The sequence below is a fragment of the Pelobates fuscus genome, chromosome 2, assembly GCF_036172605.1.
Source record: "Pelobates fuscus isolate aPelFus1 chromosome 2, aPelFus1.pri, whole genome shotgun sequence".
NCBI lineage: Eukaryota > Metazoa > Chordata > Amphibia > Anura > Pelobatidae > Pelobates > Pelobates fuscus.
The window spans coordinates 90,913,222-90,938,372 of record NC_086318.1 but is presented as its reverse complement, the minus strand read 5'-3'; the positions used below and the strand labels follow the sequence as shown (position 1 = coordinate 90,938,372).

Genomic DNA, 25,151 nt, shown 5'->3' with positions numbered 1-25,151 from the left:
GGGGACAGACAGTAGATAAAGACATGATAGTGACTAAGTTGCCGACTAGCCCTTATTGTAAGTCTATGGAATGCAACCCAGTCCATATACTTATTAATAACCCCGACAAGTTCCTAGATAAGTATGGAAATTTATTTGGGTTTCAGATATACGGGACGGGTTTAGATCCTGGGACATTATTGTTTATAGGAATAGAGACTGATACGGTATCCTCCCAGACTCATCAAGTATACCATTCCTTTTATGAAGAGATGAGTATAGATAATAAGATCCCCCATAACGCTAAAAACCTGTTCATTGACCTAGCTGAAAGTATTGCCGGTAGTCTTAATGTTACCAACTGCTATGTGTGTGGAGGTACTAACATGGGAGACCAATGGCCTTGGGAAGCAAAGGAGGTAATGTCCGGTTCTGAGGCAGTTGACCAACTAATATCTACACAAGCCGATTATCATTTGAGTGTTAGAGGTAAATCTGAGTGGAGATTAAAGACCTCCATCATAGGTTATGTTTGCATAGCAAGGAAAGGAATAATGTATAATACTTCTGTAGGAGAATTAACTTGTCTAGGGCAAAAAGCTTATGATGATGATACTAAAAATACAACTTGGTGGTCGGCTTCAAATGTCTCAGAACCATCTAACCCGTTTGCTAGATATGCCAGTTTAAAGGATGTGTGGTTTGATTTATCCATCACATCTACCTGGAGAGCCCCAGCAAATTTGTACTGGATCTGTGGTAAGAAAGCCTATTCGGAGTTGCCACAGGACTGGGAAGGGGCATGTGTGTTGGGTATGCTTAAACCATCCTTCTTCTTGTTACCGATTGAAACAGGTGAGACTTTAGGTGTTAAAGTGTATGATGTGAATCATAGGAAGAAAAGGGGACCCTTAGAGATAGGCACCTGGGAAGATAATGAATGGCCTCCCCAGCGTATCATAGATTATTATGGGCCAGCCACGTGGGCAGAAGATGGTACCTTTGGTTATAGAACCCCTATTTATATGCTCAACCGTATTATAAGATTACAGGCGGTGGTTGAGATTATCACAAATGAGACATCACAAGCGCTCAATCTTCTAGCGAAGCATAATACCAGGATGAGGACAGCAGTGTACCAAAATAGATTAGCCTTGGATTACCTTTTGGCAGTAGAGGGAGGTGTATGTGGGAAGTTTAACCTGAGCAATTGCTGTCTTCAAATAGATGACGAAGGGCAAGCAATAGCTGAGCTTACTAGCCATATGGTTAAACTAGTGCATGTGCCTACTCAGGTATGGAAAGGGTACAATCCAAGTAGTTGGTTTGGTAGCTGGTATGAGTGGTTTGGAGGGCTTAAGGCAGTGGTAGGTGGAGTCCTACTGATTTTACTGTTGTGTCTACTCCTACCGTGTCTTATACCCTTAGTAGTTAGGTCTGTGCAAAGCCTGATAGGAAGTATAGCAGAGAGGAAGGCTGCTGCACAGATAATGGCGATATATAAGTATAAGGCTCTAGATCAGGGAGAACCAATGCAAGAAGATGAATGTTGAAGATTCACATCATAAGATAAGTCTGGTCTGGTTCATGGTAACCTGAGGTATATGCAAACCAAGGTTAAGTGATGCCTCAAGTAATTGTGAAATATCAGAGGCATCAAAGGGGGGAATGTGATGTAATTCCAGTAAAATACAAGTTTAGCAGGCTAAGATTGCCACAAGGCATATGTATGTATATGTGTTTGTAGTATCAGTTAGTTAATTACACGTAGCTAAGATACTGTGATCACTGTACTGACCAGGTGCAGGAATGTAAGAACTGGAATTACGCGTCCCTCTCCTTTGTATCAGATGAGCCACGTGGTTAGACCGGATGGATGAGTTTAGACTCTATTTATTAAATAGGTTAAGGGTATGTGTGGGTGTAGTTAATTGTGGGAGGAGCTACAGTGCTATATAAGGAATGTACTCTATGTATTCAGTACTCAGACTTTGCTGTATTTTGGTGACGCTAGTCCCTCTGAGTCCCGATCGGTGATCCAATAAAGAATCTCTTCCTTCCTGAAGAAACCTGTGTCCATCTCTCTGTGCTTGGCTTCCGTCAGTTTCTCCGGTATCACTAATGCTTTGAAATGTGTAGTATTTTATATACAAAGATATCAAGCTGGCTGGTTGTCTTCTTTTAAGGGTTATTGCAGAGGTAGAAATGCATTTGTTTTTGGGATCTGTCCAAACCTAGATGCATCATAGTATATGATGTCAAAGGACTCTTGTCGTCCGTGTTTTTCTTGTTGGTTTTTTTTAAGAATTTTCAATGTGGTCTTTAAATTGAAATTATATTGCTAGTTTAGACTTGGTGTCTCCAGTCGTGGGATCTTCCCAGGGCTCACCTAGCATGAGTCATGTCTCTCTAAATGTCAGTAATGGCTTACAGGCATTCACGGGTGACTAGCAATACAGATCCCTCAGTAATTTATTTATTTTTTATCCTGCCCCCATCATAACAGTAAACCTGCGTATTGACAAAATAAATACCAGACCTCATTTCATGAGGTGTTAAATGGCTGTTATGCTTTTAAACTCTTCTCAAAACAGCTGTACCTGACACATAATTTTCTCATCAAATGAGTTACACGCAGGCTGGAAATGCTGTCATGAAATAGCCAAACTGCAAATATGGATTTATTTTTGTGTAGAACAGACCGTCCAGTCAGTGCGATTAATGAATGTGATGTTGCTTAATTCAGTTTACTCACTATTTGTTTAAACTATAAAGTGAAAGCAGACATATCTGTTACATAACTGGATAAGGTTTGTGTTTTGATTTTTGTTTAATGTATATTCAATATAAAATATTGAAGTGGACCCAATTGTAAATGTACACATGGGATTCATATGTAAAGGGTGTGCATTTCTGTGTAGAAATACACAAACGTGTATTCTGACACTATAGCAGTAATAGTGTCGTTTAGTTAACTGGCCCGCTCTCCCTGCAGTAAAAAGGTGACTTACACACACTTGCACAGCGCAGATCTTTTCGCGTCTTGCTCCACCCCCTTGGTTAAGATTTTCATCAGCCAATCCAATGCGTTCCCATAGGAACCCACCCATAATACCAAAAAAAGTTAAACTTACTGGAAATTCAACACTTGACAAAGCTTCCGACGCCTCTCTCCACGCCACTGGCTGACTTCATCCCTGAATAAGTGTTTAAATACAAGCGCTATGTTTGCCTGTTTTGGGATGCTACCCCAATACACCTATCTGTCTTACACGGGTACTGTATGAAGAGTGATGTATGGAGATAAGTGAGGGTCCTGCGTGTGTCCCACGAAGCCAATAAGGCATTGGTACCGATACTATGCCTTATGTGCTTTGTGACGTTTAACTTCACTTTCTCAGAGCTTGGGAAGTTTTTTAATATACCAAAAAAATATAAAACAAGACAAATGCAAATCAAATGGGACTTAATACAAAACTGTATTCCTAACACTACATAGTGTCCCTCTGCTTCCGTGCCATGATTTGACAGATTACCTAAATCCCCCAGGTGCTCACTGCATCTGGTCTTCTGCAGCCAGAGAAGTCGAATGTCTCATTAGAATAAAGCATTGTTACTCCAGGACTGCATTCACTCTGTGCACATCGTCCGTCATGGCCCTGGTTAGCTCTATTGAGCTCACTGGGTTCTCCTAAAGTAGAAGACTGGAAGCAGAGGCTGTGGCTGCCTAAAGTGACACCGGTAAGTTGTCAAACTGTACTTAAACTGACCACTTATGATGGGATGGCGCCAGGGTACTCCTGGCACCATAACCACTGTCGTGCTTATGGTGTCTAAATTTTACATTCTTAATATTCCCTAAGAAATGTGATGGGGTATAATATAGAGTGCTGACCAACAATCTACAGAACTCACATTCTGAAGGATTCTTCATTCATGCCCATATGTGTAGCGACCGAATTCTATGTAACGAGCAACAACTTGTTATATTTCCAGGAAACACCGTGAATCTGGCAAATCTATTTGTAATGCTCTTTAACCACATTTCTAAACACTACCATGTAACTTACTACTTCAACTTTTTATTATTTTTAAAAATATATATTTTTTGCACATTTTTAAAAAAATTTCCTTCTGTTTAAACTTTTCGCTAGTTTGTGGTAAATTATTTTCAAACTAGAGTTTGAGACAAGCTTGTGTAATTGGTGAGACGGCATGATTTTTGGCTTTATAAAATCACTGACCACATTAGTCAGGAGAACAGGAGTTCTAATTACTAATCCAGACTGGAACGCAGAACACTGCACGTAGTAGGCAATAGATTCTCTTCTCTAGACTAGGAAGGAAAATGCCTTGAAATAAATTGTGACATCAGATGTAAGTATGCAATGGGGAGTAGCATAAATCTAATTTTATTGCTGGATATGCTTAACCCCTTAAGGACACATGACATGTGTGACATGTCATGATTCCCTTTTATTCCAGAAGTTTGGTCCTTAAGGGGTTAAAGGAGTGCTCTCCTACATACTTGTTTTCCTGGCACTATAGGGTCATTAGGTCCCCCCTCTCGCTGGGATGAAGGGGTTAAAACCCCTTCAGCCACTTGCCTTTCTCCAGCGCCGGACTCCCTCTGCGCTGGGGAACTCTCCTCCCTCTGCCGACGTCAGCTCAGAGTGCGCATGAGCTGCGCACGCATTCAAGCAGCCCATATTAAATGCATTATACACTGCCTTCCTATGGACGTCCAGCGTCTTCTCACTGATTTTCACAGTGAGAATTGTGGAAGCGCCTCTAGCGGCTGTCAGTGAGACAGCCACTAGAGGCTGGATTAACCCTCAGTGAAACATAGCAGTTTCTCAGAAACTGCTAGGTTTTCAGCTGCAGGGTTAAAACTAGAGGGACCTGGCACCCAGACCACTTAATTGAGCTGGGTGCCTATTGTGGTCCTTTAAATAACCAGGAAATATGGTTCTAAAACTGTGTTTGGTAGCCAGTTTCTTTTTTATTTATAAGGTAAACTGTATAACTTAAATATAACCGTTTTTTACAGAGGAAGTGGAGGTTTAGGAAGTTGCATGGTCATTACAAAAAGCGCAAGACAATGTTAATGGCGGCGACCACATGTTTAATAGCGAAGCCATTACAGCACTGGCCTGCCAGACCTTGTCTTTGTTCATAAGGTTATTTTGAATATAACACTCAGGGCCATATTTAATGCAGGGAAAAAGGGGCAGCTTCCCCAAGCCCAGTTCTTCCCGGGGGGCTCAAAGCAGCTGCCCCTTTCAGCCTGCAACAAAAAACAAAACTTGGTGTTCTATGACTGGCATATGGCTTATTAGGTAATACCAGCACTGCTTGGATTAGCTAAGATAGTGTTTTTTTGCTCTTCCAGGTAAAAAGTTCCAAACTATTTGACTCCCTACAATGGGCAGCAGATGCTAGGGCAATCCTGGTATCATAAACACTATAGTATGCTGTAGTGGTTATGGTGCTTGGAGTGTTCCTTTAAAAGAACAGGATACAACAGCGCTATTTTCTTTGTGGCTTTATTAAATGAACTAGGAACACAAGCGAGTTAATTTCGTTTAATGTTAAAAGTAAATTGGAACTCGAATCGGACGCTCGACCGCGCGAACACTGATAAACTTTACCTTTCATGGATGTTCGGCTATTCGAATGGGAGTCAAACGGCGTTCGGTAAAAAGAAACTCACAAACAAGAGACACGTAATGACATTATCCACGAATGGCTAAGATCGGTATTTCGAACTGTATTTCGAATCCCTGAAGTAGACCGGCCTGGAGATAATTGAATTGAGACAGTATCTGACTCCATTATCTCCCAGGAAGAGAGGAGGGATTGTATGTTTGATATGGGAGTGTCGTGCAGTTAATCACTATTCTTATTGGTCTGTGTCTGTGTTGGAGTCCCCAACAAGGTCCATGTGGGCGTACCCCTTGCATGGGGATTCTCATGAAAGGCCTCATGTTTGTAGGGACCTTCTATACAAGCTATAACCACTAGCTCTTGTAAGAGCTTCACAGCTACGCTCTTTTTGGAGGAGAGGTTCACCCACTGGAAGCTGGATCCTGGTCTTGGGTCCAAGGTGGGTGGAGGACAGCGAGACCCCACTCAAGCTGCGGCGGTTTGTGAGGTCTGCAGTGCTTATGGTGTCCGGAAGAGTGCTTGGAGCCCTTGGTGAGCACTGGGAGCATCGATTGATGGAGCTATAGTTTTGTGGAAATGCTGTTTATATTTTTTGGCACTATTATAGGAACAAAAAAATGTATATATGGTTTTAAAATAAAATATCCTCTGCATTCCTATAATTGCTATATTGTAAATATATTTTTCATTATCGTATGCAAGATGTTGAATCCTTCTTATAGCCTTTGGGGGAACAAAATACCTTTTCCAAGCTTGTCTCTTGACATTTCCCTTCCCTCTTAGAAAGCTAATGTAATGATATCGATAGATAGATATAGATATATATATATATTGTAATATAAAAAAAAATTTCATAGAGCAGTGAATAATGTTGCTTTTCTGTTTTGTTGTGGTTTGCGGATGCTGTCCTGTATACCAATTTGCAGCTGGCAGGGACACTGATTCACTGCTGCGACAATGACTAAGAGAACAAAAATTTGCATTCTCTGTGTTCTTTATGATTTTTCTTGTGTGCTAGTAATGATCATTCCAAATCCAGAACTGTAAATGAAGTTGTTTTTATTTTATCTGTAAATTTAATCTATTTATCAATTTGAAGCTCTGGAGGATGAAAGGCTGAGCTGACCATGCTAGGAATAGAACTTGTGGCAGGATCTAAAGTTTTTATTTATTTATTTATTACATTTTCTATGGGCTCCTTTATTTAAAAGAAAGATCTGGTCATTCTTCATCCATGTGTTTTTTTTTTTTTTTTGTTTTTTTGTATCTCAATAATAATTACTTTTCCTTTGTTGCTGTGTTTGAAAAAGCTACAAAAAGATTGTCATCCGTTTTGAATATTGATGCTCATTCGCAATGAACCCTAACAGGGACAATGCAGTAAGTTGTTGTAACACATCTAGTGCGAGCTGAGTCCACAAAGCAAGACAGGCCAACACAAACACCTTTTGTATACTTCAAAAAGAGAAAAGGGCAAAAAAAAAATAAAAATACCTTTATTGGAACACATCTGAACATCAGATATACTCTGGTTTCAGCTTGGTGGAAATTGTGCACCCTTCATGGGATAGCAAGACCCAAATATTAACTGGGCATCGGCAGGAAAGGGGCATAATTTAGATAGGTTGGCGGGGGCAGAAATATATATTTATATATAGCTATATATAGACATATATCCCTGTAAGCAGCCATCCCAATTAATTTTTTAAAAGTAGGGGTTCCATGAAGCAGATCCTTGGCCCTTGCACTCCTTCCATACCCAGATATGAGAATTCAATTGGAGTTGGCTGTGTTTTGAAACCGTGAGACAAAAATTAAGAATTTGGGAACACTGGTATCGTATTTGCCTGGGAACACAGGCCAGTTCATAGGAACCCCACCACCCCATCTCTCCGCTTTAGGTAAGTACACAAAAAAATCCCTATAAAACAAACAAGTGTTAATTACTACAACCCATCCCACAATGTGAGTTTGCTCACTCAGTAGAAATATATATATATATATATATATAGCCCCAGAAACAGGTAAGGGCCCCAGTAATTAATGTTGCAGACTTGCAGCCACTGATAAAATGGTGCAGAGGATTTTTTTTTTTTTTTTTACAGTGAAAACAAAATGTATTAGGAGGGATGATAAAAAAAATAAAAGGATTCCCCGCAGTGCCCCTCTGCCCCGATCCACCATCCCGCATGAGAAGAGGTGTCTGTTGCTCCTGCTGCTCAGAATTTTCAATGGCTGATGAGTCCAGGGCCTATGTGAGTTTCTTGGCCTTGTTGTAGAGAGAATCCACCACTTTGCTCATGTTCTTGATGGTCTCTAAAGCAGCCTCATATGTTTTATCTACTGGTGGCTCGTCAAAAATTATTAGGACACCTTCTCCTTGGTCAAGAATGCCGTGAAATTTCTTGTCTAAAATCATCTGAGAGAGTTTGCGTTCTACTTCAGGCTTTGACAGTTTGATATGTGATCAATCTGTACTCTGGAGAAAGGTTCAATCACCCGGATGAGGTTCTGTTCCAGTAAATTATCATACAATTTTGGCCAGATGTGTAGCGATTTATAGGATCCTCCCTTAACTCTGCTTTATAATCTGTCAATGCCTTCTCAAAGTTGGCGAGTGAACGGCTTGTGCCACACTCTTCAGTGCTTCTGTCTGCCGCCCAGCATAACGCAGTGCTAGCTTCCCGCTCACTAGGGTTTGCACATCTTCAGGCGTATTCAACATGATCTTACACAGCAGCATGTACTTCAAGGCTGTCATAGCTCTTGGGCTGTCTATGGAATCATACCCCTCAAAGGCCTCATAGAAATAGGAGTAAGCCGTTTTCCAGTCCTTCTCCTCTGCTGCGTGGATTATGCCTGACTGCATGTCCAGGGCAGCTTGCAACTTTGGCGGGCAATAAATGGCGTTGGCCGTGGTACGGGCTGATGTCAGTGCAGCTCGGGCTTTGGGTAAGTTGCTAAGGGCATGGTCGGTCTTGCTCTCCAGTAGCTGAACTTCCACCAAAAGAGCTTTGTCATCCATCTTTTTTAGTTCACTGAGCAGTTGTGAACCTAACTGCAATGCCTCCTGGTAACGTTTAGTATCAAAGTAAAGGGATACAAGCCGAGCCTCTAGTGCCTGGCGCAGGAAGGTCCGCTTCTCTGCCTTGGCCCATTCAATACATTCTAAGCACAGCTCCACCTCCTGGCCAGTTGCTGCTTCCATGTCTAGGAACAAGTCCAAAAGGGATCGCACAAGCCGGGCTGCTTTTGCCTTGCTGATAGAATTAAGAAATGGGCGTACATATTTCAAGAGACCACAGAGTTCTGCGGCCTGTCCAGTCTTGGCAAGAAGCCCTCCCAACTCCAAAATGCTTTGCTCCTTAACACGCAAGGCTTCTTCATCGCTTTCCTGGATGTCTCGCTTCACTATAGACTGCAGGATATCTATGCTCACCGCCTTGTCCGTCACCACCATTTCTTGCGCTCTCTGGAACTCTATCACAGCAGCGGTCGCCATCTTTCCCTATCCCTGCACCGGCAGGATCTAAAGTTGTGTTGATTAACTGTGCCATCCAGCCAATTAAAGCTAGCTCCAAAACATGTCTGTGTCAATGATCTACTGCAGCTTCTAGACAATTACAAGGAGACAATCGTGGACATTCTATGGTCACACCTTTCCGGTCTGAAATAAAAAGAAAAAAAATTGTATTTGCAATTATGGATATATAGATCACATGTGCCAACATTCTGTCCACATCTCCTGGGTTACTTCCTTCCCAGCATCTAGATGTAGGCCTTTTATACAGTACATAGGAAAGTAGTATATTAATTAAGCTAAATAACGAATGTCAAAGAAGACGATAAATAAGGAAGAATGGAAAATGGCTTAGAGCATTTCATGCATGCGTGCACGGTCGCTTTGACCTGAATTTTTTATTTTTTTTCCCCCATAGTGCAGTACCTGCCAGCTGCCCATAATTTCACATTTGGGTTTACTGGATGATCCCACAAATTGATTTGAGTTCTTTTGGTTGCTCAGCCATAGAGAGCAGCCAGACCTGTGCTGTCTTATGGTATCGGTTGGCATCAAGGAATGACTTGTCTTGTGCATTCCTGTTGTGTCACGTGTTTAGAAGAGCATTGATAATATACCGTATATACTCGAGTATAAGCCGAGGCCCCTAATTTTACCCAAAAAAACCCAAGAAAACGTATTGACTTGAGTATAAGACTAGGGTGGGAAATGCAGCAGCTACTGGTAAATTTCTAAATAAAATTAGATCCTAAAAATTTTTACATTAATTGAATATTTATATGCTGTGTGTGTGTGAGTGCAGTGTGTGTGTGTGTGTGTGTGTGTGTGATGCAGAGCCTTGGTGGGGGGTGGGCATTTTTATTATTTTTTTTAATTATTATTTTAATATTAATAGTTTTTTTTGTTATATTAATTTTTTAAAATTATTATTGGATTTTTTATTAATAATATTTTTTTTTTTTCGTCCCCCCTCCATGCTTGATACATGGCAGGGAGGGGGGCTCTCCTTCCCTGGTGGTCCAGTGGCAATGGTAGTTCAGTGGGGGGGGGGGGGGAAGTGAGGCTGGCTGAGAGTTTACTTACCGCTCCTGTCAGCTCCCTTCTACTCTGCGCCGGTCCGTGCAGCTCCCAGTGTAAGTCTCGGCCGCACTATGACCCCGCGGCTCTCGCGAGACTTACACTGGGAGCTGACCGAGGTGCTGAACGGACCGGCGCGGAGGAGAAAGGAGCTGCAGGAGAGGTAAGTAACCGCTCTGCAGCCCCCACAGCCCCCTGTCTTTATTATGGCAATGCAAATTGCCATAATACAGACAGTGACTCAAGTATAAGACGAGTTGGGGTTTTTCAGCACAAAAAATGTGCTGAAAAACTCGTCTTATACTCGAGTATATACGGTAACCTTCATGGTGATGTGCTAAAATGAAAATAGTTGGCAATTCAAAGTGAATTTCAAATTTAAGGCCAAAATAGCAGAACTGTAAATATTTTCAAAGTCCGCTATGCTTCTAGTTAAACTTTTTTTGGCCTTGAATTTTAAAAAAACATCTTCCATTCCAGACAGTTTCCACTTTCGTGAATAACTTGGAAGTAGCAAGTCACTGTTAGTAGGTTTAAAAATGTGATGTCTCCTAGACAGCATGTAATAATACTGTGCAGATTAGATTAGATTTTGAAACTAAACTTATTTCTTTAATTTGTATTTATTTTTGTCCCTTATGTATATTGTATTATATGGGGTCAAATTGAAATTGGTATGGCTCTGGATTTGTGACTCAATGGCTAATAAAATCTAGTGCGTAGACAAAATGACCACAGCAAACAATTCTGCAAAAAATGTAACTCTATATTAAAAAGATGATGAGTAACAAGAGGAAAAAGAGCAGTATAAGGGAAAAATTATGCAAATGAAGAGATGGAAAGAGAGGCCTCCTGGGGTAAGGCAACAAATAATCCACCGTCCCTCAAATCTGGTCAGTGTCTCGAATGGTTCTCCGAGGGCTGTTAAATTTATGAAAATAGGATCATGCATTCCTCAACTGATCCTTGAGATATTTATCTTTGTTTATAACATAGGGACAGGGTCTTTTTAAACCTCTGGGACTCCACAAGAGTTTAACCTGGATACGTATTGTATTTGATTACTCTGCTGTAGCAGTAATACTGTACTTCAAAAATCACTTCTTCTTCTTTTTTATTTTTTTTTTTATTTTATAATTTTTTATTCTTTTAGACTCTGTGTGATGCTTGAGATAAACTCCATAATGGACAACACCTTCTTCCTTGAAACAATTGCTGAATTCATTATGGATATTGTCCAGTACAACAATGACAATAGGGAATTTGAGGTATGGTAATCTCTTGTGTGTCTCTGAAATTTTGCCATTATCATAATAAACTGTAACGCCACGTATTGACTGGTGAGAGAGCTGAATTTAGAAAGGTTCTACAGAGATACCTTAACCAACTAAGCGGTGTTTGGTACCGGTAGAAGAATTGATTATTCTATTTTAAGTTCCAACACCTTTTTGCGCGATGATGTATGTGTACAAGTATAAAGACTTTGTTGTTGTTGGCATTTATATAGTGCCAACATATTTCAAAGAGCCTTACAATGATAAAATTGGGTTATTTGACATGTAATTAACATACATAATGTAACAGAAAAAGAGATGAACAAGGCCCTGCTCAAATGAGTTTACAATAAATCTCATGCCGGTAAATCAATACATACCACAGATCATTACCATCAGCATATCAGTGGAGATTATAATGCAGGAATAAATGAAAAGATCATGGCACAATAAATGTATTATCATACACATAATAAAAAAAGTTTTAATTTGTTTGTTTATAAAGCTTACAAACGCATGCACATATATATAAGGATAAACAAGTGCTTTATAGCCCCACCATAAAGTTCCCCAATTGCCAGAAGATGATTAGTCCTGTGGTTGCGAGAAGAGGAACTCGCACTACCTGTTAGGTGATAAATAGTTTTTTTTTTTTTTTTTCCTCCTTACTTCACAACTGTCTATTTAGGATGGACAGTCCATATTTTGGGCTCAATCCCCTATCTCCCCCTTTTTTTTTTTTTTTTTTTTTTCTATCCCAACGTCTCTCTATTCTAGGTGCTTCATATTGTGGTTGTGTCGAAGAGTATAACCACGCTCCACAGCAATAATACTCACAGTATGATGTCTTTAACCCCTGAAGGACGGAGACAATTTGTAGAAGTTCAGATCAAAACAAAACCTAGAATTTGAGCTATGTCTTTTCAACCATAATTTACCTCTTTCATACCAAGTGCACCCACACTTATTATAGACCATTGTGTTCAGGAGAAACGGGGCTTTCATTTCACATCAAAAAAGCAATAAGAATTACCACAATCATTGCACACCATTTGCAAAAATGGGTATCCCAGGGTATTCAGTATAGGGTATGTCCAGTCTTTTTTAGTAGCCACTTAGTTACAAACTCTGACCATAGTTAGCATTCATTTTTATTTTTTGCATTTTTTATACCCAAACCGCACTTTCGCTGATATTGTCGTGCCAAGTTTTACCGTTTTTAAACCCTCCGATTTGTGTTCAGTGAAGTCTCCTGAGTACAGTACTCCCCATGTACATGTTTTAGGAAACTTTGGAAAGTTCCATTTAAATATAGGGTTTACAAATTAAATTCTCTGGACCTTCGCGATCACATTGCCCGGAAGAGGTGTCAGGCAGTCCCTCCGAATTGGATCGCTGTGCTGGATAAGTATGGGGGTGCGCAATTAACATTGTGTTCTATGCTACCATGCGTTGTTAAAGCCCAGTTTTTGCATGAAGGAATGGAACGTCCTGTGGCTTTAGGGGGGATAAACTATGTGCGTTTTAGGAATTGGTCTGTGTAAATATGTGACATGGTTCTAAATTGGATTATAGTTGCCTAGTTTGTCTATAATCCTTCCAAAATCCATTTCATGTGTGATCCCTAATTCCGTACCATTTAGTGTGTAGGTTGCTTTTGCATTCTTTACCCAAAAGTGCATCACTTTGCATGTATCTACATTAAATGTAATCTTTAATCTGTAATCCGAGTGCCCAGTCTCTAATCTATCTAAATTCCTCTGCAGTGAAGTAATATCCTGCTCACATTGTATTGCCTTACCTTGTATTGTCATCTGCAAACGGTGACACATGACTTTCAATGTCTATTTTAAGATCCTGTATAAATGTTGAATAATAGTGGTCCCAGTCCGATGGGACAGAGTAGTGCGTTTACTTTAGAAGTTTTTGTCTCCTGCTTTAATTGAACTTTAATCACACATGAGGCTACTGAAAACTCTACCAGGCTATTAAAGGGACACTCCAGGCACCCAGACCACTTTTGCCCATTGTAGTGGTCTGGGTGCCAAATCCCACTACCCGTAACCCTGCAAGTGTAATTATTGCAGTTTTTACAGACAGCCACTAGAGGGACGTCTGTGTTCTGAGGACCTCCAGCATAGCCGGAATCCCCATAGGAAAGCATTGAAGGTTTTCCTATGGGGAGGTCGAATGCGTGCGTGGCCACTGCTGCGCTTGAGCATTAGGTCTCCCCCGCCGGCTGACGTCGGGGGCAGGGGGGGTAGGAGCATGGGTGGAGCCTGACCCAGTACCGGGAGACATTGGGTTCAGGAAAGTCACGGAAGGGGTTTTAACGGATATGTTTTCCTGGCACTGGAGAGTCCTTTAACAGAGCAGGTGAGAAGAAATTATAAACACACGTTTGCAATAAATTAAGATTAAACCTTTCTCCTTCCATGAAATGTGCAGGGAGACTGTTACATACAGGGGAGGTGTGACTATTGCTGTTTAAATCGTGATTTAACTCCTACATGGCAAATAAGCTGTTGAAACGCAGGGGTCTGATATATACACCAAAGTTGTTATGGTGCTTACAGTTCACTGTAGTTTTAAATCACAGGTTATGTTACAGCCTTCTGTTACAGCCCTTGCTGATACATGTGCTGTTACTCTGGCCATTTTCAGAGATTGCGTAGTAGGTAGAGCTTTGCATAGGTTTATCTCTTAGGCTTGGCTAGTAACATACAGCTCGAAATTTTGAGCCATTCATAAGGCTATCCAATGATCCAGCAAAGTCTATATACGGGATTGAACCTAAAAGAAATAACTACAAGCGTTCTCTACAAAAAGAGTCCCCTAAGGACTTGCAGAAGTAATAACAAATATGCACAGATGTAACTTTTTATTAAATGTTAAAATGATTCTGTAGTCTAAGCCGTTTTCCTGACACTATAGAATCCTACAGTGCTGCCCTCCAGTGACGCTGATGGGGTTAAAACCCTATAAGTGACTTAACTGAACCCAGTGCCGATGTCCCTCGGCGCTGGGTCAGTCCCTGCCCATGCTCCTTCCCCGCTGACATCAGGCAGCAGGGGAGACGTAATGCACATGCGCAGCAATGGCCGCGCTCGCATTAGGATTTCCCTATAGGAAAGCGTTATTTAATGCTTTCCTTTCTGCAAAAATCTGATGCTGCAGCATGCAGAATGTAAAGACGTCCATCGTCCGATAACAGACCGAAGGTCAGTTTCAAACCAGGAAGCCCTCTAGTGGCAGTATGGTAGACGGCCACTAGAGGTAAAGTTAGCCTTGGATGGTAATTATTGCAGTTTCTCAACTCCAATTATTACTATTGCAGGATTAAGGGACATGGGACATTGCACCCAGACCACGTCAATGAGCTGAAATGGTCTGGGTACCTACAGTGTCACTTTAAAGAACTTGTTTAAAGAATAAAAACACGCAAACGAAAAGTTAAGTGGGTGGAGGGATAAATGATAATGCGTTGCTTGGAGTTGAAAAGTAATTGCTGAAATTCAAGATGGCCAACTAATGGATAAAACTTTTTCATTTACAGAAGATTTCCACCCCTTATGGTATAGCCCAGTGGTTCCCAACCCAGTCCTCAAGTACCTCCTAACAGTCCAGGACTTGGGCATTACTCCGTTGTGTCTAAGGTGTTTTTAGAAGAGGAAAAAACTCTCTAGAAACAGGGTAATCGCTAAATCCTGGACTGGTAGGGGGTGCTTGAGGACTGGGTTGGGAGCCCCTGGTTTAGCCTGTTCAATACCTGGCTTTGAAAGAGGAATTGTAGTAAATTGCTACAAAGTATTTTTTGGTCCTTGTCAAAGGTGCTTTAGGGCACCGAAAAACTGACCCTTTTTGTTATTGGTTTAGAATGAGGGTCTGAATCTTTTGAGGACATTTTGTTGTTCACTGTTTTTTTTTTTTTTTTTTAACATTTAATAAAGGTTACTTTTGTACGCATTTGTAATCATTTAGGCAAATCCTTTGAGGCTTTCTCTGTGAAGAGGATGCTCTTAGTTATTTAAATGCTGAATTACTTTGCCAATATGAATCTTACAATCATTTTACTGAAGGTCAACAACAGATTGTTGCAACATTGAGGAGTGTTACATTTCATAAACCTTTTCGCCACAGCCAACCATGTCTCAAACATCCTCCTGTGCTGACACTTAAATTAATCAGATGTTTGCTGTTGGCTTTTAAAACCTTTTTATTTCCATACTGAACTCTTGTGGTTTTAATTTTCCTTCCAAAGTCCTATCCCAGCATAAAAGTTAATGTTTTCGTCCCGTGTAAAAGTAAAGGATATATCGGCTTATACAGTTCGCCTTGTGCTGAAATAAATGAGGCATACAACCTTTTGAAATCTGTATTTTACTCATCGTAAGATTAAAGTTGAGTTTTTATATAATTTTTCAGGGTTATAAAGTTCTCAACTTTTGTGTGTTGTCTGTCGTCTGTCCTATGACACTAATAAAGATTGGATTAGATTGTTTTGGGACAGGAAGTCTGAATGTTTTCTTACAAATATACATACGGTTAGTACTGGTTAAGATGATAAATAGTAATTTAAAAAAAAAAAAAAATTAAAAAAATTTCTTGCCAGGTATAGAAATACACTGAATTTTACTTTGTGGAACAGAAAAGACTGTAGGACTTATTTGATTAACCTCCGCATGATTATTTGTACAACTGGGTTTTTATAGTTTGATTAGATTGGAGCAGAAAGCCCTATCCAGCAGGGAGGTGGTCACGTAGATTTCAAGTTCTGATCCTTGATATGTTTTCAATGACACTAAAGAGGTCAGGCTTAAGTCAAGCCAGCTGCTTATAGTTTTGTTTGATATGAGACCTGTCTTTCTTTCCCACAACCTTTTTTAAATCCTTACAAGCCTTTGGACAACTTCCCTACTCAAGTGTCTGCCAAGTACAAACATAACTGGCCTGGAACAAAAGAATAACCCAGAGGAGTTGGATCAAGGTTGTGGCTTAACTGTGACCACCAGTTTTCCAATTTCTTTAACCCTCCTTATGGCAAAATGGAAATGTGTATTTCTTTTGTAAATTAAATTACTTTATACTTAATATAGAAGAAGGCCTGGAATTTAGGTAACCAATAAATTTAGTTTGTTCTACACAAGTAAAGTAAAGACTTTAACACCTAGACCAAAAAACACCCCAATCCACTGGGCTAATTGAGTTACATGTAGGCTTTGCCTACCATAGTTAGGAGTAGGGCATATTTCTTTGGGAAGTAGAAGTATCTAACTGGTGAAACAAAAGACTGGGACCCAAGGTTGCAGTTCAAAATGCGTTTTTATTATTTTTTTATTCAAATGTTCGGGTTCTTTGTCAATTTATCGTGTTACCATGATTTTTTCTGTTTCAGGCAATGCTTCTTTAGGTTTGGGGTTCCTTCTGCACACCCCTTAATCTTGACTGAATGGATTAAGCGTTGAATACCCAAACCCAATGGGGGTAGAGGGCATATTAACCAAACTAACATTGAGCTGGTTTTGATTGGCAGTGTTTGCGCGTGTGTTTATGATATTCATATATGTGGGGGGAAAAAAATATATATTTTGGCCAGTCATAAATTTTGAAACACTTTGGTGTTGGAACACTATAGCATTAGTAATACTTGTTTGTATTCCTAGCACTTTACTTGCATTATTTGCCTTAACCGCTGGTCTCGCTGAGGCTTTTACCATCTGTACTGGCCCAGATAATGTCACGATGGTCTCAGCTAATCAAATGCTTCCCATAGGAAAACATTGGGAGGGTAGTGTGCAGGTGCTGTAAATTTACAATACTGCCTCAATTGACCTCTCATGTCGATGCAGAGCCTGTAAACACTCAACGTCCGTGCTGCAATCTTTGCAAGACAAAACCCAGGAAATCACTCAGATTGTGTTGCTGCCTAATGCTACCTCTAGTGGCAAACATTGTCTTTTCTCATAGAAGGGAGTGTTTACACTGCTTAGCCTGTAGGGAATGGCTTTATGCACCACAACTGCTACACTAACTTTGTGTATATATAATATAGCGCACTTTTAAAATACTTGGGAGAAGAAAAAAAAAAAACACTTTTCCTTTTGTAGTCAATAGAAATGGATTATTGTTAAATAATTTTTCACTTTCTGCTTTTCATAGGGTGGAAAGGGTGGAAATGTTACGATTGAGGTGATTTGTGACCTCATGGCTAAAGAATCTCTGGGTGCACCATATGATAGATTTGTTGCTGTTGTCCAAACCATCTTAGAAGCTACAAAGCAAACTTGTATCAGTGCAGAATACAAGAAATTTATCATGGATATGAAAGACTACAGCTGGAAAGGAATTGCGTCCCAGGGAGGCAAGTCGAACACAAAATGTATACATGGGGGTATGCTGGGATATTAAATGCAGATTTGGAATAGGCTTATTTAATTTTTCACACATTTATTGGCATGCCTTCTAAATAACTGCCATGGGTATTCCATGCATGTTGTTATTCTAAATGATTTTATTCTGTTTTTAAAGTTGGGTTTTACGGTTCGCAGTATTTTCTGTATCAATCCCCCAGCAAATGCAACTGCCTTATTAATTCTCTATTGGTATTAATTATTAGATCACACCTAGATGAGCTCCTTCTCAACAGATGCAGTCGTTTGAGTCATGCAAACTATGTGGTGGGGATGTTTGTGTTTGGTGTCTTTCTTTATTTATTTTTAAATTTATTTATTTATATTGTGCCTGCTTTACCATTAGTTTTTAATGGTAAATTTGAATATATAGATAGAATATAGAATTTAGTGTGTACTCTGAATATTGAACATCCCAAATTTTCACTCATGCACATCTCTTTATCTATGAGCAGGTTATGGTTTTGATAATACCTTGTATCTCCTTTTGGTTCTGCTCGCCTGTTGGTGTTATAGCTGCAAATGCATGTATGTGAGAAGGAAGGAAGGATGGGTTCTAGCTATCTGTGCCATATCTAGACTGGGGTATATTTCCTCATCTTTAGATATAATCTATGAACCCCTACTCACCCCCTGGGACTGGATGTAAAGATGCAGGATTTCCCCCATTATGAATCTTGGTGGATAAAGACATGCACCATAAACAAACACTAGACTAGATGATGCCTAGATAAACAATGTTGCCTTTTAAGGACCAAACTTATAAGAATACTTTGTTTATTAACATCTGGTATCCCCCTCCTGGAAAGCAAGAACAGAACATTTTACATCTACGGAACAAAACCAATTGAGTTCAAAATATAATATTCATGTTAATAAAACTGTTCTATATTGCTTGTTCCTCTTAGTAGTGAGAACATTGAACTTTATCACTAGTATTTATCACTAGTTCCCCTTAGACTTCTTTGTTGCGGTTAGATCTTCTTCCTGCAAGGGAAATAATTTGTAGCTCAAATCCCATCAATTCTGTGAATACTTCTGAGAAATTAGATCTGTTGTATTATGGGAAATCTCTCCTCTTCTCCCCCCCCCCCCCTCATAATTCTAAAATGCACAGATTAAATGTATCTCCGTCTATTGCTTAGAAAGTCATAAGGCATCAACACAAAGTATCGAAGGACTGTTTGTTCCTAACTAATTTAAATGCATTGATCATTATCTCTTAAAGCAGATAAGGGGGTTGAATTTAACAAATAGCTTAATTTATACTTTGCCTGCTGCTTTGATAAAATGTAACACTGCAGCTCTGCTATAGATCAAGGTCCATCTGGTTTCTATTACTTTGTGTTTTTGTTTCCGTTTTCCGAAACTGAAAAATATGCCAGAAACTTAAAGTTCTCATGCGTTTGAGTCAACCCTGCTGAAAGTCATCCTAAACCTTGAGATTGTTACTTTCTACATATTAAAGGAGAGCTTTCACCTCCCAGGGTTTAGTTTGTTTGCTTATTCCTACATTTAACAAATCTGTATTTTTGAGTTGTGAAAAATGTTAATTGTAGCAGTCCACCATCCATCTTTGCTCCCTGTCACTCGCTGCTATAGCATCTCTTTTGCACCAGGTAGTTATGATATTTATAGAGCGCCGTCAAATTCCGCAGTGCTTTACAATGGGTGGACGAACAGACATGTAGTTGTAACCAGACAAGTTGGACACACAGGAACAGGGGGGTTGAGGGCCCTGCTCAATGAGTTTACATGCTAGAGGGAGTGGGGTAAAATTACACAAAAAGGGTAAGGATAGTATTAGATTAGTGACAGGTGCAGAAGAGGAATCAGTTAGGAGCTATTAACAGTTTAATTAATATGCTTTTATGAAGAAGTGGGTTTTTAATGATTTTTTTTGAAGGAGTGGAGACTGGGTGAGCATCTAACGGAGGAGGGAAGTGAGTTCCACAGGAATGGTGCAGCCCTCGAGAAATCTTGAAGGCGTGCATCAGAGGTGGGAGTACGGACAGAAGATAGACGTAAGTCTTCAGCAGATCGTAAGGGCCTAGACGGGACATACTTGTGTATAAGGGAGGATAGATAGGTGGGAGCAGCATTATGTAGAGATTTGAAAGCAAGAACCAGAATTTTTTAAATTGAGCTCTATATTTTATAGGAAGCCAATTTAGGGACTGACAGAAGGGTGAGGCATGGGAGGTGCGGGCGGACAGGAAGATGAGCCTCGCCGCTGCATTCATTATGGACTGTAACGGCGCAAGTTGGGAGCACGTAAGACCACTGAGAAGCGGATTACAGTAGTCAAGGCGAGAAAGGACAGTGGAATGGACCAACAACTTAGTCGCATCTGGCGTTAAGTAGGGGCGGATGCGCGCAATGTTTTTGAGATGGAAATAACATGATTTGGCGATAGATTAACATGAGGCTTGAAGGAGAGGTCGGAGTCAAAGAGAACACCAAGGCAGCGAGCCGGCGTGGTGGAGCTGATGGTAGCACCGTTGACTTGAAAGAGACAGACACAGGAATAACAACACTTGAGGGAGGAAAGACCAGAATTTCAGTTTTGGTCAAGTTTAGTTTAAGGAAGTGGGCAGCCATCCAGTTAGAAACAGCAGAGAGGCAGTCAGAGACACTAGTCAAGAGGGATGGGGAGAGATCAGGAGAGGACAGGTAGATTTGCGTGTCATCTGCATCGAAATAATCTTGGAAGCCAAAGGAGCTAATGAGTTCACCAAGGGAGGCAGTATAGATGGAGTAATCATGGATAATGGGTACGTAGAATAGGAGAAATAAAACCATGTTTCTCTCTCCGCCTCCTTTACAATGTTTGCCTTGGCTGTGCCTGAATTGGGTTATTGTATTGTAAGAAAATGTTTTAATATAAAATGTGGGCGAGAGGGGAGAGGGAAATTGAGCATCTCATGGAAAAAAAATGTACACAAGTTAGTTATGTTTTATTCAATGGTATGATGAAGTGGTATATGATGGTAAATGAATAATGGTATAATGGAGTGCTGGTTAATACAGAATGAGTTTATGTATTTCTGCTGTTTCCATACACATTCGTTTAGAACAGAGATGTGATTGATCTAGTGAAACTAATTTTGGAGTGTCTTAACATTCTGTTTACTAGGGGAACCCTTTCTCACCCACTGTTTATTATTGAATTTGTTTGTAAACTTTTTAGGAAGACAGTGGTTATACCAAACATGCACAGAATTTGGATTTTTCCAGTCTACAGATTCGTTGTCTCAGCCTTTTTCTGGTTTCCCTCTAAGGTAGAGTACAGAGTATTATTACCTTTTTTTTTTTTTTTTTTTTTTTTTTTTTTTTTTAACATTGTATGTAACTTGGACTAAACAGCCTGTGAGTCCCTCAATTCACACAAATGCTTGAGAGTTGAAAAGTTGCAGGAACAAGTATGTCTTGGTCATACAGAAACTTATTCTAAAGAATGGACAGTGTTAAAGAAAATACAACAAGAACGGCATCCTTAAACACACATTTTATGGTTCTTGTTTAATCAGATTAAGCAGGAGGAGAATGTAGGTGAGCTTTCTAATGAATGATATAATATACATGTGTGGTGTTCCTCATTCTGTGTCTATATGATACAGTATATAGGCATGGGTCAACACACTCCATATTAAAGCGATTAAAGATCGTTCAAGGCTAGATGAAATAATTATCCACGTAAAGCTTGTGCTTTAGACAAACCTTTACGGCCATGCAAGCTCTTTTAATATACCCCAGTGCTGGTAGGTTATAACTCGTTTTGTTTCCTCTGGGATTAATGCACTTAATTGTGACAATCCTAACTGACCATTGCTGCTCGGACTAATGCATCCTCATTAGCCCAAGTTGCATGGAGGGAATTGGGCTGCTGGGCACTTTTTTTTTTTTTTTTTTTTTTTTTTTTTTTTCTTAAAAAAAAAAAAAAAAAAAGAATTAAAATAAATGTGATGCTGAATGAAAGGCCAATGCCAGTGAGCTCCAGACACGAACTGCTTTACTGGGTTGAAGCAGCTATGGCAGGGGTTCTCAACCCAGTCCTCAGGACCCCCTAAACACCTTAGACACACCCAGGTAATCCCTAAACCCTGGACTGGTAGGGGGTCCTTGAGGACAAGGTTGAGAACCCCTGAGCTATGGTGCCAAACAATGTGTCTTTTATTGGAGAATGTAACAAAGTGGAGAGGATTTTGATGAAGCAGTTAGTGATGTAAAAGCTGAAATTTACATTCTAATACAAATGCACTAGAATTCCAACGGACCAGCAATATCAACAATTGAATATGATGGTTGTGTGAAAGTGAAGATATCTTGTGCAAGGTAATCTGTTTTTTTTCCATATATTTCTTTGTCTGCAGTTATTATGTCCAGCAATGCAAAGATATTTTTGGCCCAGGATTCAGTCTGTCCTCAATTACTGATGCTGTCCAACAAACAAATGAATATTATGGAGGACTTAATATCCAGAGCAGCAGAATTATTTTCCCAAATGGCCTAATTGACCCGTGGCATGCATTGGGAATTAATTCAAACATCAGTTATGATGTAGTTGCCATTCAGATGCAAGGTAAACTTTCTTTGACTTTTCAGTATTCTTGATCTCGTATGAACTGTCCAAGTTTTAAAAGGAAATTCTAGGCTGTTAGTGCACCTCTGGAGTCTGATCAAATAAACCTGTTTTTTCTATTTTATTTGGTTTGTTTTCCTGTTGACTCTTAAACTGAATACGTTTTATATTATGATCCAGTGTCTGCAACTCATTGACAACGTTGTGTTTTTTTTGTTTCTTTTCTTATTTTTGGCTGAGAACGTGTGACCATGAAATCTGGGTTGTAATCTCTTAACCATTTTGTATTTCTGGCAGCAACACGATTTAAGTCAGAAAATGCAATTGTCTTGACCAGATTAAAATGTAATTTAGTCAGGGAAAAAAACCCAACTTAGCTTATGATATAGAATCCATGAGATTGCAGACCGGGACTACTAAACGGCCAGAGGTGCATCTTCCTTGTGCCAAATGCAGCACATCCACCAGTCAAGACAGATCCAGAATCCTGGCCTGCCGGTACTTGCACATGTAGAAAATTCTAATTATCTGTTAACAGTGTAGTCAAATTGCGAATGAATTATGTGTAAATATACAACAAATGGTGTGTATAGAATATGATTTTGATTATTTATTGACCTTTTATAGTATTGTAAAGCAACGCAGAATAATTTTGTGCTATATAAAGGGGAATAAACAATAAAGAAGACCATTACAAAATGTTACGAGAACAATAGATTGAGGAGCCTGCTTAGAAGTGCTTACAAAAGAAAGCAGTCCTGATGTCTTCTAGATTGTATTTCACAGTGGAGTGTGTATTTCCAAATGCACGTTTGCCACCATTGTTTCTCGTTTGTTTGTCTCACTGGTATCTTGGGCAATATCACCAGTTTGTAGAAGCCCTTTTTGAAATTACTCCAGCTTTCAGGTGTTATGGGAAAGGGGAGAAACTGGTAGTGGGTTTGTGTGCTGCCCCTCATCTGTCGTCTCACTGGCTGACAAGTTATCCAACTTATCCCCAATCTTCTGCCAGCCTCCGTCAGGAACGTTTTAGTATTTAAATGTTTGAAAAGGCCTGTCCTTGGAATACAAATATTTCTGCAAGAATTAGAAGACCTGCAATGATGGCACAAGAAGGGCAAGCACCCTTAACATGTTCTGGAATAAATAGCTCTGCAGTGCAATTTGGGTCGGACCATGTTAGAACACTTCTAGCCGCGCACTTATTCTATTTTTTCTGACTAATTGACACGAACCTTAACCACTCGTAACAAAAATAGATCAAACCAGAATGAGTAAGACATTTTGGGATATTGTCCTACACAAGTTCTCTCCCCCTCCGCCTTTTTTTGTGTACATCTTTATTTTTTATTGTGTATTTATAGAAGTAGATGCTTTTTGTTGAGGATTTTCCCATATAGTACACAGAAGTGAATGAAGGATTGTCTTCAATTCCCAACTGAACCACGGGATGTGAGCCTGCCTGTAATAAGAAATCCGTCTTGCTCGACAGATAAGATGCTGCTTCTTAGAGCCCTACTTGGCTTTTATTTACTGAATTTGACAATAGTGCATTGCGCAAGTGAAACACTTACTTTCATGCGGTTATGATTGTAACCTAATCTGGTTGTTTAAAACAAAAAACATGTTTTTATATACATATTTGTGTTTTATAGGGAGATGTTAGGAATTCTTCTGATACTATTTTTGTATGCTTCCATCCATAGATGCTGCTCACTGTGCTGATATGTATCCAGAGCGACCTGAAGAACCATTGGCTGTGCCAGTAGCAAGAAGGTCCATCTTCACTCTGCTCACGAAGTGGCTGCAGTCATGAGTTGTGCTACTTTGTATGGATTTAGCTTGTTTAATTTTTGTCACATTTTATTGTGTAATGTCTGGAACATTCATGGAATAATATAAAGCACAAGTACACGATCTGTTAAATGAATCGACAGTGTTTATGCCATTTGTAATCCACTAAATTACAGAAAGTTTTATTGGATGTAATGAATGTATAGAATAAACGCTTATTTTTGCAAAATCACTTGCAGTATGAGTATATTTATAATCTTTATCGAAGGTGTGTGCACAATATACTTTTTATTTTATTTTTGTTATGCTATGTCTTTCTAGTCTCCTAGATATGGTAATATACTAAAAATTGGGAAAAATATACTCTCAGTATGGCTTGCCACTCTATACTAAATATTGCTTGACTGCTTGTCAGGACATCTTGAATTCTGTGACACAAATATATTCTTGTTAAGAGCAAGAGAGCGAACAATTAAGAATCTTATCCAGACTACTTTCTTCCATACCATTTTATAATCCAGTGTGGTGTTTGCAATATGCGCTTCACAGATTACTTGCAAAATGCTGGATTTGCATGAATCATTACTGGTAGTTTGTGTTTTTTCCATTTATAATTCCACAAGTCTGGCAAAGTAAGACTTCAGTAATGTTTGCAGAAACAAAATATAAATATTTAAACTAAAAATAAAAAATTAAATTAAGAATTATTTGTGGTGTATTTTGCAGGTTTCTGTAAAAAACAAAAAAAATCCCTCTTCTGGAAATGTGTAAGAATGTATAGATCTAACTCAGAAGAAATGTTGCTTTGCTGAGGGATAGTATATCTACCAGCTATCTAGACTCATTTT

General features: G+C 39.5%; 1 protein-coding gene and 1 pseudogene across 2 annotated transcripts in view; one reads left to right on the top strand and one right to left on the bottom strand.

Moving 5' to 3' along the window:
* LOC134586710 (putative serine protease K12H4.7) overlaps positions 1-24,535 on the top strand; it is a 50,962-nt gene extending 26,427 nt beyond the window's left edge. Inside the window, exons 5-9 of one of the 2 annotated variants that reach the window (XM_063442467.1) lie at positions 11,397-11,511; positions 17,677-17,878; positions 21,118-21,208; positions 22,301-22,509; positions 24,216-24,535. In XM_063442467.1, the coding sequence (XP_063298537.1) occupies positions 11,397-11,511; positions 17,677-17,878; positions 21,118-21,208; positions 22,301-22,509; positions 24,216-24,325 (727 nt within the window). In that variant the 3' untranslated portion in view covers positions 24,326-24,535. Of the gene's footprint in view, positions 1-11,396; positions 11,512-17,676; positions 17,883-21,117; positions 21,209-22,300; positions 22,510-24,215 lie in introns of both variants that reach the window. The other variant, XM_063442464.1, reaches the window with a different exon arrangement.
* Positions 7,652-9,160, bottom strand: LOC134586711 (26S proteasome non-ATPase regulatory subunit 11-like; annotated as a pseudogene).
* Positions 24,536-25,151: the final 616 nt, after the last annotated feature.